At 33.5% G+C, this 15272-nt stretch overlaps 2 protein-coding genes across 3 annotated transcripts; one reads left to right on the plus strand and one right to left on the minus strand.

Moving 5' to 3' along the window:
- The first annotated feature begins 720 nt into the window (after positions 1–720).
- Positions 721–12382, plus strand: LOC104096994 (uncharacterized). 2 transcript variants are annotated; one of them, XM_009603490.4, is made up of 7 exons: positions 721–1374; positions 1470–1741; positions 9280–9947; positions 10047–10239; positions 10893–10957; positions 11085–11295; positions 11801–12382. In XM_009603490.4, exons 2-7 carry the CDS (start codon positions 1634–1636, stop codon positions 12161–12163), a joined length of 1608 nt encoding a protein of 535 aa, XP_009601785.1. In that variant the 5' UTR covers positions 721–1374; positions 1470–1633; the 3' UTR covers positions 12164–12382. The 2 variants fall into 2 exon arrangements, with proteins under 2 accessions (XP_009601785.1, XP_033512297.1); XM_033656406.2 differs by having other exon boundaries at positions 721–1741.
- Positions 12383–12728: 346 nt separating this feature from the next.
- On the minus strand, positions 12729–15109 carry LOC138907081 (actin-depolymerizing factor 7-like). Its single transcript, XM_070197184.1, has 3 exons — positions 14927–15109; positions 13930–14189; positions 12729–13126 (listed from the first exon to the last, which is right to left on the minus strand). Exons 1-3 carry the CDS (start codon positions 15092–15094, stop codon positions 12976–12978), a joined length of 579 nt encoding a protein of 192 aa, XP_070053285.1. The 5' UTR covers positions 15095–15109; the 3' UTR covers positions 12729–12975.
- Positions 15110–15272: the final 163 nt, after the last annotated feature.

Here is a 15272-nt window from a genome sequence, read left to right on the forward strand (position 1 = left end):
CAATAAAAAAGATAAAATAATAAAATTACATAAATTAAATATTGATAATTAGTAAGCCATAATGAAAATTAACATAATCTAAAAATACTATATAGGTCATGCTAAAATAAGTATAGCTAATAAGTACTAATATTAATTACATAACTAAGCACTAAAGAAAAAGATAAACTAAGTTATGCATTTTCATAATAAATTACTGTAAAACTAAAATAATTATCCAACACTATCGTCATTTCTAGTATTGAATTGAATTTCTTTTGTTAGCGTTAGTATTGATTTGAACTTTATTTGAGTTATTACATTTATGGCTTTAAAATTTATTTATCATTCAAGAATGTTAAGTCTAAACTTGAAATAATACGTTAAAAGATAAAACTGTGAAAAAATTTTAAAAATATTTATAAATTATATTACTATATATATATATATATATATTAGTTTCGGTTTGACTTCTTTTTTTTTAGTTAAAATCAAACCAAACCAGTTATGCTGAATTTTATTTTCCAAATCAAACCAAACTATATCGGACCTTTTTTTATTTTTTATTTTTTTGTTTTGACTCAAATTATTACAATTTATCGGTTAAAATGCAGAGAAGAATGCGTCAAACTCACTCTCCCCATGACTAATTCACATGTTAGTTGACCCCACAGCTTTATTCAAATGATTTAAGAAAAGCAACGACTTCAAATATTCTTTCCATCGACATTTTGCCACCTTTGCTAGATGTCTGGTACCAGCTATAAGCAATTCCACAAATTTCTCCTCATTCTCATTGCTTCATAAATGATACTCATCCTCAAACACAACTATTTCACACTCCATTCTGCTTACTGATTACTGACAATTAAAGAACAAGACTCCCCTGAAATTAGCAGCTGGCACCAGGATATTCTTGCCACCCCCACCTTCCACTTCACACTAATCCTCCTTATATTGTCCTACAGTTATAACTTTTTGCGCAGCTCCTCTTTGGGTCTATTTCCACTTCCACATTCTCTTTTTAAGGATCACCTGAATTTGCAGCATATTAGTGCAGAAAGAGAAAAATCTTGCCACTCCACCTCAACTTCACACTATTCTTCCATATTGTCCATAAAATCTCCACTTTCCACTTTGTTCATATGAGCTCACGCTTTAGGTATCTGGCCTCTATCCTCTTCCCCTTCAAAATTCCCTTTTAATTCAACCCAAATTTTTATTTTTTACAAAAAGGAACTTCTTTTTTAAGTATCACCGTACCATTTAAGAAAAGTCAATACATTTCTCCATCTACGGCCACTTCTCTCTTTCAGCTGGGCCAATAGGGGTGGGGTTCGCGTGCTATATTTGTACTTCACCTAGCCTTATTACCAAATTCAAATGCCGTTTTAGGTTGGTATACACTAAAGTCTTGTAAATTGCTTTCAAACTTAGAAAAAGGTAAAGTTCGTGTTTTTGACAGTTAATACTGAAGAAAATTGTTGCAGCTATATATTTCCATATTTAGGTGGACAAGTGTATAGCGGTGCATGCAACAACTTGCATCTTTTTGTTGACAAGTGTTAAGGGGTACTGCAGCAGAGCGGAGAGAGAGAAGGACAGTTAGGTCTTTGTAGACATTTCACAGAAATAATCTGCTAGCTGTTCATTAATGGCGACCAAGACAACGCTGAGATCTTCACGAACAATCTTCATCTCTGTTCTACTCTTCATCGGCGTTTTCGTCTCCATGCGATTGCTGCACTCTTCCTTTGAAATTGTAAGTTTCATTATTTACTCTTAATTTGGAAAGTTATTGTCTCCTTACTTTTTGACATAGATCAGCTTTCTATAAATTCTTTTAACTATATTTAACTGTTCCTTATTTATCACCTTAACGAACCCCGACGGGGAAAAAACAATTCTCTTCTCTTCTTTGTTTTTTACCGTATTAGCTGCTTGATACTGCCAAAGTTATTACATTAATTATTAGCTTGAATAATATTTTTACTTAATAGTGTCAATGTCAATTAGTTTTTCTTAATTATGATCTTGTATATTTTTAAAAATATTTTAACTGTAATCAAATAGGAGTGTTCACTTAACACCAGCAAATAGCCAATGTGATACTTTTGGCCTTTATATTTCGAGTCCGACCCGAAAAGCTGCGGGACATTATTGAAGGTGCAATAAAAACTGTTTGGCGAATAAGCGGCGGGACAGTCGGGGGAAAAAAAAGAATATAAGCGGCGGGACAGTATTACAGCTTGCATCTTTTACGCTGTCGTTTAGCGATTTAAAAATCTTAATGGAGTAATTCATACGTATGAGACAGAGACAGTGAAACAATTTTCCTGTGACAAGTACGCTTAGGTGTCTGTTGTACAAGGTTACGTGGCGTTAGGAATTCCCTGTTCTGTTGCCGACGCTCTACAAAATGCATGTGTTCTACTTCAATTTCCTCTTTCTCCCCTTCACTTTTTCGTCCTTTTTTCAGAAAAAAAAATCAGTAATGTTAGGTGAATTTCAACTAACTATTTACTATTTGAAATTGGGATCTCATTGACGAATATCTAGAAATTGGACCTAGCCTTAACCTAACCATATCTTTTTCGAGCTCAATTATGACAGAGAATGCTTCTCCCATACAGAAACCTTTGTGCGCGTACATATTAGTTGGTTTCCAACGCAGGTACCAATATCTGGTGGGAAACAAAAAAGACATTTTTACTAGGATTTGCAAGTGACGAATTTTAATTTGCAGTAACTGGGATGGCAATGTACAGGAACCCTATATCACAAATTAGCCCAGTTGGTGCATTTTGACTATATACCACGTCCAATTCCAATTTAACTTGGAGATTGGACCACGGAGTTTGTAGTAGCAAGCAAGCAAACCATGTGGATATACTATAAACCATGCCTATTATTATAGTATTCTTTATGAAATAATTATTTATTTATTAAATTCAATAAAGTTTTATTTTAAATAGACCATGTATTGGTTTGTGTGTCCGTTGCTTATATAGTAGATGATTTAGTGTATAGAGTTTAACTTATACACGAAAGATTAAATAATCGGTTCTTATAAGTCATAAAATTTATGTTCACAATCTAATGATGGAATTGGACAAACCATCGGAATGGTTGTAGCACAAGATTAAATGTAATTTATCTTGATTATGGGAATGATTTAATTTCAACTTCTTGTGCTAGTACATTTTGTATGTATTGAACGGATCAATTAGAGATAAGTATTTTATACTGACTTAATAAAATAATTTCTCTAGTCCATTCAATGTACTTATACTCTTAATCTTGATATAATTATTATTAGTTGCGTGTGTCATTTATTGTTTTGATTTATTAAAAGGCGAGATTCTTTTGTGGGTCAATAAGCCTGGTAAATTGGACAATAATGATATACATTGGCGAAGTAATAATTAGTTGATAGAATCCATGTCTCGATTTTTTAGATTGATGATACTACTTTATGAAAGCTTATAAGTTTTCATGTGTAAACCCGGCCGGTGGATTTTGTATCCGACACATGAAATAAGTTAAGCGAAAGTCTAAAGGAAGTAATCAATAAATTAAATTGTCAGTAATTTAATTTGATTGGTTAGTATCTGAATCTTAACATGGGGAGTTAAATAAGGTTTTATGGAAGAATTTCGAAATTGAACTAAGGAGTGCAATTACGAATTTTTAGTGGAATAATTCTTAATTTATTATGGTAGAAACTAATTTCAAAATTTCGAAATTAATTCCATAATAGAAAGCCTTGTTAAGTAAATTATGTGGTCCCTACCGTGCCTAAATAATAGGAAATAAAGAAAACATTTCCGTAGTGGAAGAAGAAAACCTAACAGGCTTTGAAAAAGGGTTTTAACCTAAAAAAATGTGGCTATATATATGAGATATAGGCTGGCCGTTTTTTGCACTGGTTCTACACGTTTTCTTCCTTAAATTTCGCCCACCCGAAATTCTCTCTTTCCGGATATTATTTGGGTAACACGGTAGAAGACTGTGGAAGTTTGCTGAGGACGCAGTGTTGCAACTCTGGAACTGGAGACAGAGATTGATTTGCTTCGTTCACGCTTCAAGAGGTGTGGTTGGATTATGAACCGTTTCCTCCTAATAAGAAAAGTTGACAAGGCTTATAACCTACTATTCCTTGCGTTCCAATTTATCAATTTATGTGAACCTGTTTGACTGGGCACAGAGCTTAAGAAAAAATGAAGACATTTTGAATTTGTGATCTTAAACAAGTCAAAAAGGGGTCTAGAGTAGTTGTGTGGTTATAAAAGTTTCTCATTAAGGGTAGAATTGAAAGTTTAAGCTAAATTGTTTCCAAATTTAGAAATGGGTCATTCTTTTTTGACCGGACCAAAAAGGAAATAGGTTCACATAAACTGAAACGGAGGGAGTATTAATTTTACAATGTGCAATGGAATAACTATACATTAATTTATGTATTAGAGTATTTCTATTGATAAAAAATTTCATATTATTACTACTTGTTATCTCATTTACTTCTGATAGTGTCTGTTGTATTGGCTTTAAAATTATAAGAAAGTCATTAATTAAAATTTCCATATTTTAGAGGAGGAATCCAAGATTTGCTTATTCACTTTATATTTTTAGTATATTTCATTTTAACTTCCTTTCTTAGAAACTGTACATTTGAGCTGAAAACGTTATTGATATGTAATTCTGGATATATTTTAATTTCTTTAATATTGGATAAAATAATGTAGTACAAGTTTAATGGTATTATTTGAATTTTTTTCCAAGTCAATGAATACATTTGTTTATCCGAAAAACGGATAGAGTTGAATTTCTACGTAGTTCTAAGGATATGTGGCGCAACTTAATACAAATTGTAAGGATAAATAGAAATATAAGTATGGATTGCAAAGAATGCAAAATAGATAAGGTTGTAAAGAAGATGAATTTTAGGACTAAACAAGTGGAATCAATTTAAAAAGCTTGAAAGAACAACTCTTTACTATGGGAGAATATAGTGTTTTGATTACAATGTAAGCATGAAAAACTTGCCTTTACAGAAATGATAACCATGCCCTTTATAGTAGAGGGATCTTGCTTTAAACATAATTAAAAATACTCAGTGGGAGACCCACGATAAATCAGTTTTTCCACAATTCCCGTCAAGATTCTCTCCTCTAGTGGGATTGCAACGGCTTTGTCTGTGAGCTTGATCTTGACTCGAGCTCTCGATTTTGGCTTGAGCTCGATTCTGACTCGATCTCTCGATTTTGGCTTGAGCTCGATTCTGACTCGAGCTCTCGAATTGATTCGGGGTCGATGTTGGTCGATCTCTGGATCATAAGCTTGATAGCTTTACTTTGCATCATAGTTCGATTTGAATCCGAGCTTGATAATGATATCGAACTCGACATTGATCGGTCCCTCGGATTCGAAGCTTGTTTGTACCATTTTCGGAACCCATCTCGAGGTCTCACTTCGATCGATTATCTTTTGAACACGATCAGACGTACGAAGGTCGAAATCTATTTCGACAGTATACAACATTAGTTGCTCCAAAACAACTGCAAAATCGGGAAATGATTGGCAGAATAACAAAAGGAAAATCCTAGTCCAAAATATTTTCCTCCCACTTTTTTTTTTCTGTAAAGGTTTCAAGATCCTTGGCTATACGAGGAGTGGTAAGAACATCAGAATAGTGTTAGAATCTATTGCGATGGCTTTGATCCTCTAATTAGACAATTGAAAAAAGGTGTGACTACAAAGTCTTCTAGATGTTGTTCGAGTGAAGTAAGACCAATGAGCTAGTAAAAAAAAAGGCCAAAGACGAATGGAAATTAAGTTAGTATCAAATCTATCTATCTATATATATAATAGGAGAGGCAAATACGCCATAGTATGCCAAGTGGCAACATAATAAAAAGCCACTTGGCAATTTTAGGACAAAGCTAATTAGGTTAGGTAATAATTAGTTTCTTTTTGAATTTAAATTTTAAAAAAAACTAATATGCATTATTTATTATTAATAATTAATTTCTTTTTGAATTTAAATTTTAAAAAAAACTAGTGCATTATTTATTATTAATAATTAGTTACTCTTTTTGAGTTTGAATTTAAATCTATCTATATATAATATGAGAGGCAAAGACGCCATAGTATGCCAAGTGGAAACATAATAAAAAGTCACTTGGCAATTTTATGACAAAGTTAGTTAGATTAAATAATAATTAGTTTCTTTTTGAATTTAATTTTTTTTTAAAACTAATATGTATTACTTATTATTAATAATTAGTTACTCTTTTTGAGTTTGAATTTAAATATAGAAGAAAAGTCTAATTTGAATTTGAAATAATTACAAGCAACATAGTAAAAAAAATATAAATCAAAACTTTATATTGAAAATAAAATAGAAGAAAAGTCTAATTGCTTATTCCATATAATCTACGGAAAAAGGTCAAATATATCCTTGTACTATAAAAAATAGTTTAAATATATCATTCGTTATACTATTTGGTCATTTCAGACCCTACCGTTATACTATGCAACAAATATACCCTTATTTTGGACGGAATGACATGTGGTTGCACCAGATTAAATCGACCCATCCCATTTCTTTTAACCCGATTCACTTCAAACTATATATAATAGGAGAGGCAAAGAGATCATAGTAAGTCAAGTGGCACCTAATAAAAAGCCACTTGACAATGTTAGGACAAAGTTGATTAGGTTAGGTAATAGTAATTAGTTTTTTTAAGTTAAATTTTAAATAAATAAAATTATGCCTTTTATTATTAATAATTAGTTACTCTTTTTGAATTTAAATTTAAATATAGAAGAAAAGTCTAATGTGAATTTGAAATAATTACAACCAACATACTAAAAAATATATTTTATATCGAAAATCTATTTATATCTATCTATATATATATAATAGGAGAGGCAAAGACGCCATAGTATGCCAAGTGGCAACATAATAAAAATTCACTTGGTAATTTTAGGACAAAGCTAGTTAGATTAGGTAATAATTAATTTCTTTTTGAATTTAAATTTTATAAAAAAATAAATTATGCATTACTTATTATTACTAATTAGTTATTCTTTTTAGTTTGAATTTAAATATAGAAGAAAAGTCTAATTTGAATTTGAAATAATTACAAGCAACATAGTAAAAAAATATAAAAATAAAATCTTTATATTAAAAATAAAATAGAAGAAAAATCTAATAGCTTATCCCATATAATCTATCTGTATATAATATGAGAGGCAATTAAAGACACCATAGTAAGCCAAGTGGCAACATAATAAAAAGCCACATCACAATTTTAGGGCAAAGTTAGTTAGGTTAGGTAATCCTTAGTTTCTTTTTGAATTTAAATTTTAATAAAATTAAATTATGCATTATTTATCATTAATAAATAGTTACTCTTTTTGAATTTGAATTTAAGAAAAAAAGTCTAATTTAAATTTGAAATAATTACAAGCAACATAGTAAAAAATATAAAAATCAAAACTTTATATCGAAAATAAAATCGAAGAAAATTTTAATTGCTTATTCCATATAATATAGAAAAACATTCTAAAAATATTGATACATTTTATACAAAATAATAAAAGAACATATATTTTGGATGAAGTAAAAAATGTAAAAATCAAAACTTTATATTGAAAATAAAATAGAAGAAAAGTCTAATTGCTTATTACATATAATGTAGAGAAAAAACATCAAAATATTGATACATTTTATACAAAATAATAAAAAATATATTTTTTGGACGAAGTAAGAAATCTATATTATCTATGTTATATTAAAGGAGGTATCTATATATTATATATTATATTATCTATATATAATAAAAGGATATCATATTAAACCAAGTGACAGCATAATAAAAAGCCACTTAGCAATTTTAGGACAAAAAAAGTGTTATTAATAAGATTAAGCCAAATGTCAAGATACTACAAAATATTCTCCGCGCAACGCTGGTATAAATACTAGTAACACATAAGAGTATGAATGATGGTCATTTTCTTTTGGGGTCCTCAATTCTTACATCTTTGTTAAATTATATGGTTTTCTGTATTCGTTGTTCTTTTTTCTCCTTAGGGGGGATGTGGTTGTGGTTATCTTTGCACGGCAAAAGCTCCCTTGTTTTTGTTCGCTTTGCTGGTTGCATTTAGTAGTAGTTTGGTTGGAGGGATTAGGAAAGATCATCCCAGCACAAAATCTTGCATAAAATATGCAAGACTGGGATGGATAGTAGAGTAATATTTAGTTTTTAAAGTAATTTTAACTTCTTGTCTCAAGTCATAGCATTTCTTGTAATCCATGCTAGATCAGAACAGGATTGAATCAGATTTACTGCTATAGTGACAAAAACTGGGGATTATGTGCCAATGTGAAGCAACTTCACCTAATCTTGATCATCTTGTTCCTTCACCCCAGGGCCGGCTGGAGGGTAAGGCTGCTCAAGCCATTGCCTTGGGCCCCAAATTTTAGAGGGCCCCAAAAATATTATACTATATTATTATGTAGAAAAATTAACCCAAATAGTCATCCACCCAACCACTTAAATCAAAAATAGCCGATGAAGGTATAACATATGCATAATTGTGTATAATCAATATATAATCTATGTATATGACTAGAAAAAGTAAATAGTTAATATGACCGGCTATTTGTGTAAAGATCCCTATTATGTATTAGTATATATCTTATGTGATTACTCTTAAGAGTCCAAATTTTAATATTTGGTTAAGAATGCACAGATGAGTGAGTAAAGAGCAATAAATCTCCATCTTGTTAGTAGTATATTTATTTTCCTCTTCTGTTCTAATTTTTCCTTCTTCTTTCACATGACTTTGAGATTTCGCTTTCCAATTTCAAGCTCTGTTTTTTTGATTTAGCTACTTTCTAATGTTTAATTGACCCATTGATTAGAACAGGAGATCTTTTGTGTCTCACTGTTATATGAATTTTGTGAAATAGGCCTCTTAATACAATTTGGCTTTAGGCCACCAACTTTGTTGAGCCGCCCCTGCTTCACCCTTGTGATTATAGGTACACCCTTTGTTGTATAAAGCACCAATGATCATGTATGTATGTCGAAGACACCGTCTATCAATGCCGTTCAGTATTCATATCTTGTTGTTGTCTGCAGTATGAACCTATTCGTCCTCTTCTTGAATGGAAAAACCGTTGTTGGACTTGATTAATCGCCTTTTGTTGTTCAAACTAAATCATTTCGTTTTTGTAATCTTCCAATTATCCAAATTATTGGGCTAATTGGTTTTGCTCTTCCAAATTTACAGACCACTGCAGGATATTCTCCACGAAAGTCAATATTAACCCCCATAACACGCAACAATCCCACTGATACAACCACAGCTAACTCAAAAGAGCCCCAAAAGAAACTTGAACTCGTAACATTTCACAATCACACTGATGCAACGCCAGCAGTCTCAGAGCCGCCCCAAAAGAAACTGGAAGTCCAACTAAATTGTAAACTTGGGAATCTCACAAGGACTTGCCCTGCTTCTTACTACCCGTCAAAATCCACGGATCAAAACCAAGCCACTTCATCAACTCCTCCGCCTGCGTGTCCTGATTACTTCCGCTGGATCTATGATGACCTATGGCCTTGGAGAGAAACAGGAATCACCGAAGAAATGGTAATGCAAGCCAGAAGGACGGCAAATTTTCGGTTGGTGATAGTGAAAGGAAGAGCATATGTTGAGACATATCAGAAGTCATTTCAAAGCAGAGACCAATTCACATTGTGGGGTATTTTACAAATGTTACGTAGGTACCCGGGTAAAGTTCCTGATTTGGACCTGATGTTCGACTGTGTTGACTGGCCAGTCATAAAAACTGAATTCTACCGACGCCCTAATGCCCCTGCTCCTCCACCTCTGTTCCGATACTGTGGGAACAATGCCAGTTTGGATATTGTTTTTCCAGATTGGTCATTCTGGGGATGGTACAAACTCTTACTTTTTTGCATCCATATTGATATGATAATCTTAACAGTTTTAGTGAACCTTCTTTTTTTTTTTTTTTTTTCAAAAACATTGTGTAGGCCAGAGATTAATTTAAAGCCTTGGGAAACTTTGTCGAAAAATTTAAGAGAAGGCAATGAGAAGGTGAAATGGACCGACAGGGAACAATATGCCTATTGGAAGGGCAATCCTGTTGTTGCTGAAACCAGGATGGATCTGCTCAAGTGCAATGTTTCAGAAAAGCAGGACTGGAATGCACGACTATACGCTCAGGTATCAAGTTGTGCAAAATTGCGATCATATTTTTTTGTCAAGAAATACAGCTTTTCAAGACCGTTACCCTATATTCTACCACTACCAAAAAGAAAGAGGGTAAAAGGAAACTCTCTTCTTCCCCCCTCCCCACCTCCCTCCAAAAGATAGGGAATTGAAGTGTTACGACTGCAGGCTTATAAATGTTTGGTTTTTAAAAGACGGGGCAGCAAAAAGATTAAAAGTGTTGATTGAAAATGTCTCTCAATGATTTTATTAAGCATAACAAGGCTTTAAATAACCAATTAGGAACAAAAAAGCCACATAATTTAAAATTCAAAAAACCTAAATTATCTTAACTAACTTAAACAATCTAATAGAAATTTCAAATTGAAATTCGTCCTAAAACTAAGCAACTTATTGTGCTAAAAATTGCAACAGTAACTGAAGCAAATCTTCAACAATAAAAGTATCTTTTAGGTACTTCTCCATATTAATATAATTGGCGCGATGAATGTATGTGGAACATGTTTGTCATCGTCACTGCAGTTCCGGGATCTGGGCCTATCAGATTCCCCGCTTTTATGACGCTAATTACAGTGATGAATCTGGAAATATGTATGAAAGGTAGAATGCAAAAGAAATTTTAGTGATGAATATGGAAATATATGTAGGACTGGATTCAAGAACAGAGGCAAGGTTACAAGCAATCAGACTTAGCTAGTCAGTGCATCCACAGGTACGAAAACAAATTTGCTTTTCTTACTGGTATGGCTTTGTTTTCGGTGAACATGTCCGTGTTTGTTATTTATATCGTCCTAAATGTTGTCTTATTTTTCTCTTTTCTTCACCGTGCAATATGTCAGATACAAGATTTATATAGAAGGATCTGCATGGTCTGTGAGTGAAAAATACATTCTGGCATGTGATTCTGTTACGTTACTTGTAGAACCCCACTACTACGATTTCTACACCAGAGGTTTGATGCCGCTGAAACATTACTGGCCCGTAAAAGACAATGACAAATGCCGTTCTATCAAGCATGCTGTCGACTGGGGAAACACTCATCAACAAGAGGTAATCTATCATCTGAACCCAGCTCTATTTTCAAGTTTGACTGCCAATTCACCTGAAAATTTCGATGTTACAAAATCATGTCTTCACCATCTTTTTAGTGTTCTTCTCTAAATTAGTCACTAGAACCGATTGATGCATCAGACCAGTTTAGTGTTCTGTTTTATCAACACCCAATTATGCTAGAAGAACGAGGAAAATACTTGTAGCTTAAGTTTTCTCAGGTTCAGTTAGAAAGGAAATGACCATACTTTTAGATGTCAGGAATACATCAAGCCTTTCAAATTTAGCGTTTATTAAACAATTTTCATAGGAGGATACAAGCATTCTAGCTGAGCAATCAAATGTGCAAGCAGCGTGTTGACACCACCTACTAATGACACAAACATTTATTTCTACCGCAAATTCTCATATTTATGCTCTTAATAGAATATCAAGCTGAATCAGTGTTAATTTTCCTGCGACCATGTTTTATCATGTTTAACGATGACTTTGGTGAATAAAATAGGCACAGGCCATTGGTAAGGCAGCAAGCGATTTCATTCAAGAACAACTCAAAATGGATTATGTGTATGACTACATGTTCCATCTATTGAGCGAGTACGCGAAGCTCTTGAAATACAAGCCTGTTGTACCACGAAAAGCAGTTGAGCTTTGTTCAGAAGCAATGGCATGCCCAGCTGAAGGAGTGACAAAGAAGTTCATGTTAGAATCTCTCGTTGAAGGCCCCTCGGACGCAATACCTTGCACCATGCCACCTCCCTTTGGTCCTGCAGGCCTTCACTCTATTCTTGATGGAAAAGACAATTCAATAAAACAAGTTGAATCGTGGGAACAACAATACTGGAAGAAAGAAAGCAAACAACAATGAATAGTATAGGTTTTTTAACTCATTGCTTACACGTACAAGTGAGGTATATTGTGTTGACAGAGTTTGTTGTGTTAATCATCTAACACAATGAAGGAGCACGAACGATAAATCTTGGTATTGGGAAAATATGTGTAGGAGAAAACAATTCAGCTACAACCTTTTCCTTTTTATATATTAATATAATTTGCAGTTCAGTGGCGACGTTCATTGGGAACACAATGGTATCTTGTTAGTATTTAAGTTATATAGTATAAGAATTTTCTACTAAATAGAGTTACTTGCAATTAGACCTAACTGTGAAACCGTTAGTGTATAGAACATTAAAACTCGTCAAGGTTTTTCAAGAAGGTTAGTGTAAAATACAGTTGCATACGCTCTGTAAAACTTTTATCACAGCTGGTAAATGGTGTTGGTAAAAAGAAAATGCAATGGAATTAGCCAAACTAAAACGTGTTTTAGTACATTCAGATGCATTTCAGTCTATAAATTATTTTAGTAAATGTTGTCTGCATATCTTAAACAAGTTATCCATTAAGAAGTTATCACTAAAGTTGACACGCAAAAAGAGCACAATCAGATGTTTTATTTAAGAGCAACAATATGATTTTTGTCTATTTTAAGACTCGGAGATGTTAAGGCAAAGGAAGATGGAACTGAAACGGAATGCTGTTATGTTGTTGCAGCATTCAGACTACAGAGTAAGGCGCATAATATTACATCAACAGATACACAGATCAGTGTATAATATGAACACAAGCAAAGATGCTGGTTATGTAACTGTATTAAGGCTGGAGATGTTAAGGTCATGAGACTCAATAGGCTCGTGCTTTTACAATGTCAAAGCTCATTTCACTAGGATCTGTTGCTTGCAACTCAACTTGAATACCGTCCAGTTCTCTCTTGAACCTATCCTTTGAGCTCGCGTAGACCATCTTCATCCTCACCCTTGATGTTTCTGGTGACCTAAAATTCATGACAAAGTTATTAGAACGACGCCAAAGCTTGTTATTGCTGCAAATTGAACTAAATTATTGTGAAAATCATCAGGAGCCCATAAGAACCCGGTGAATCATTTAGTAAGTGCTTTTGGAACAACCAACAAGAAGAGGAGCCTTGGAGCAACGGTAAAATTGTCTCTGTGTGACCTATAGATCACGGGTTCGAGACGTGGAAGTGGCCACTGATGCTTGTATTAGGATAAGTTGTCTACATCATACCCTTGGGGTACGGCCCTTCCTCGGACCCTGCGTGAATACGGGATGCCTTGTGCACCAGACTGCCCTTTTTTTTTGGACAACCAACAACTCATGAACCAAGGTACCGATGAAACTCCAAACTATCTGTCACAAATACTTAACTACTCGTATGCTGATGCACCTGTAGAAGTTATATAAAATTGACTTATCCCCCATGCTGTTAGCTAAATCTATTCTCTACCTATTCGATGCTATCTATAGTTATCATATCTAACACCCGAGCCTTAGCAGCAAGTAAACTAAGAAGGTTAAGTGTTATGCATTGACAGTGTGTAACCCTCAGGTAATGTTTACCGATTACAAGAGGTAAGTCTTCATAGTAAAATGATAATGTGAGATATAAAGTAGTAATAATATATATTATAGGTATTAGCTGGTAAATTGCAATGACAATGTAATAATTCTATAATTTGTCAATATATATAACTTAGATTCAATTAGGAATTACCAAAGTTGAGATTGCTTGAGGAATGAAGACAACATGGTTAAAAAAAAGGAGGAAAAGGATACCAAGCAATGAAGAAAATCTTGCTTTTCTGGCAATTTTCATTAGTTATGAAGTCTAAATCAAAGACAGCATAGCGACATTCATCGGCAGGCAGAGAGTTAGCAAAATCTTCATAGCTTTCTTCAGGGCTGCCAAGCTTCTCCACCACCACTTCCTGGCCATCAATCTTGAAAATAATGAACCTGTAGTTTCTCTTTGTTTTTAATTCCAAGAATTTTAGCTTACATTCATCTTGCACTGCCATTCCAGACACTGCATTCGCCTGCCCATATATTTGTCAAGTCAGGAACAAGAGAAAAAACAAAATGAAAACACAGATAATGAAATGTCATTACAGTAAACAACCACGCGGGTCCTTATCATCAGAATATTAATTAACTGATAAATCCTAAAGAAAATCAGTTTCAGCAGACAATGAATTTTTAAACATGACTATAGACAGATGCATGCAACAAACCAACATGAGCAGATCCACCTTTTCCCCAGTAGATGCAGCATTAGGTTCACCGTACACACACATGCATGAATACACAAGGGTGAACGTAGACTTTTGGCTAACTGAACCCATAACTTTCGACACGGAGTATGAATTTTATATGTAAAAACCTACTAAAATTTCAACAAATATTAGATTTGAACTGCTATGTTAAATATCTTAAAAGCTGAACCCATTAAATTTAAATCCTTAATTCGCCTACATTGACTTGACATCCTGAAAACTGCCAACCAAGATGACGTTTCCAGGACAAAGAAAAGGCAGCCCCTTCCATCAAAGCACCAATTATTTTTTTTTCTGTTTCAGTCCTTGTTTTCCATATGATGAGAAATTTCTTATGGACCAGCTCCAACGATCAGTCGGATGCAAATTCAGTTGAAAATCTCCAAATTTGTTATAATGAAACTAGAACTAGAATAATACAGAAAATGATGAATAGCATAAAATGATCTGAGAAAAGGAAATGAAACACAAAACAAGGGAAAAGAAGGAAGATACTATACCATGGTGTCCTGGAATGAGATAGGTAAGGATCTCTGCAAAATGGATAGGAAAAAAAGAAAAGGGATGGGGGGATAAAGGAGAAAGTGGTAGAGAATAGAGTTGAATGAAATGGGGATAGAGATCCTTGAATCCGTAAGAGAGGAAACACGAGCTGGTTTATAAAACATGAGAGAAATTCGGCATATTTTGAGGGACAACAAAACATTAGGGGTAGAGAGTTATCTGAGCTTTTCTGAGGCTTATTAATTTAGTCACCTTGTCCACGACCACTCTTTGGTCATGCCTGTTGCTGTTTGCACGACACTCGTTATTCCTATTACATTAGGACAATTTGCTCTTTCATCT

Source organism: Nicotiana tomentosiformis, chromosome 3, assembly GCF_000390325.3.
Source record: "Nicotiana tomentosiformis chromosome 3, ASM39032v3, whole genome shotgun sequence".
Lineage (NCBI taxonomy): Eukaryota > Viridiplantae > Streptophyta > Magnoliopsida > Solanales > Solanaceae > Nicotiana > Nicotiana tomentosiformis.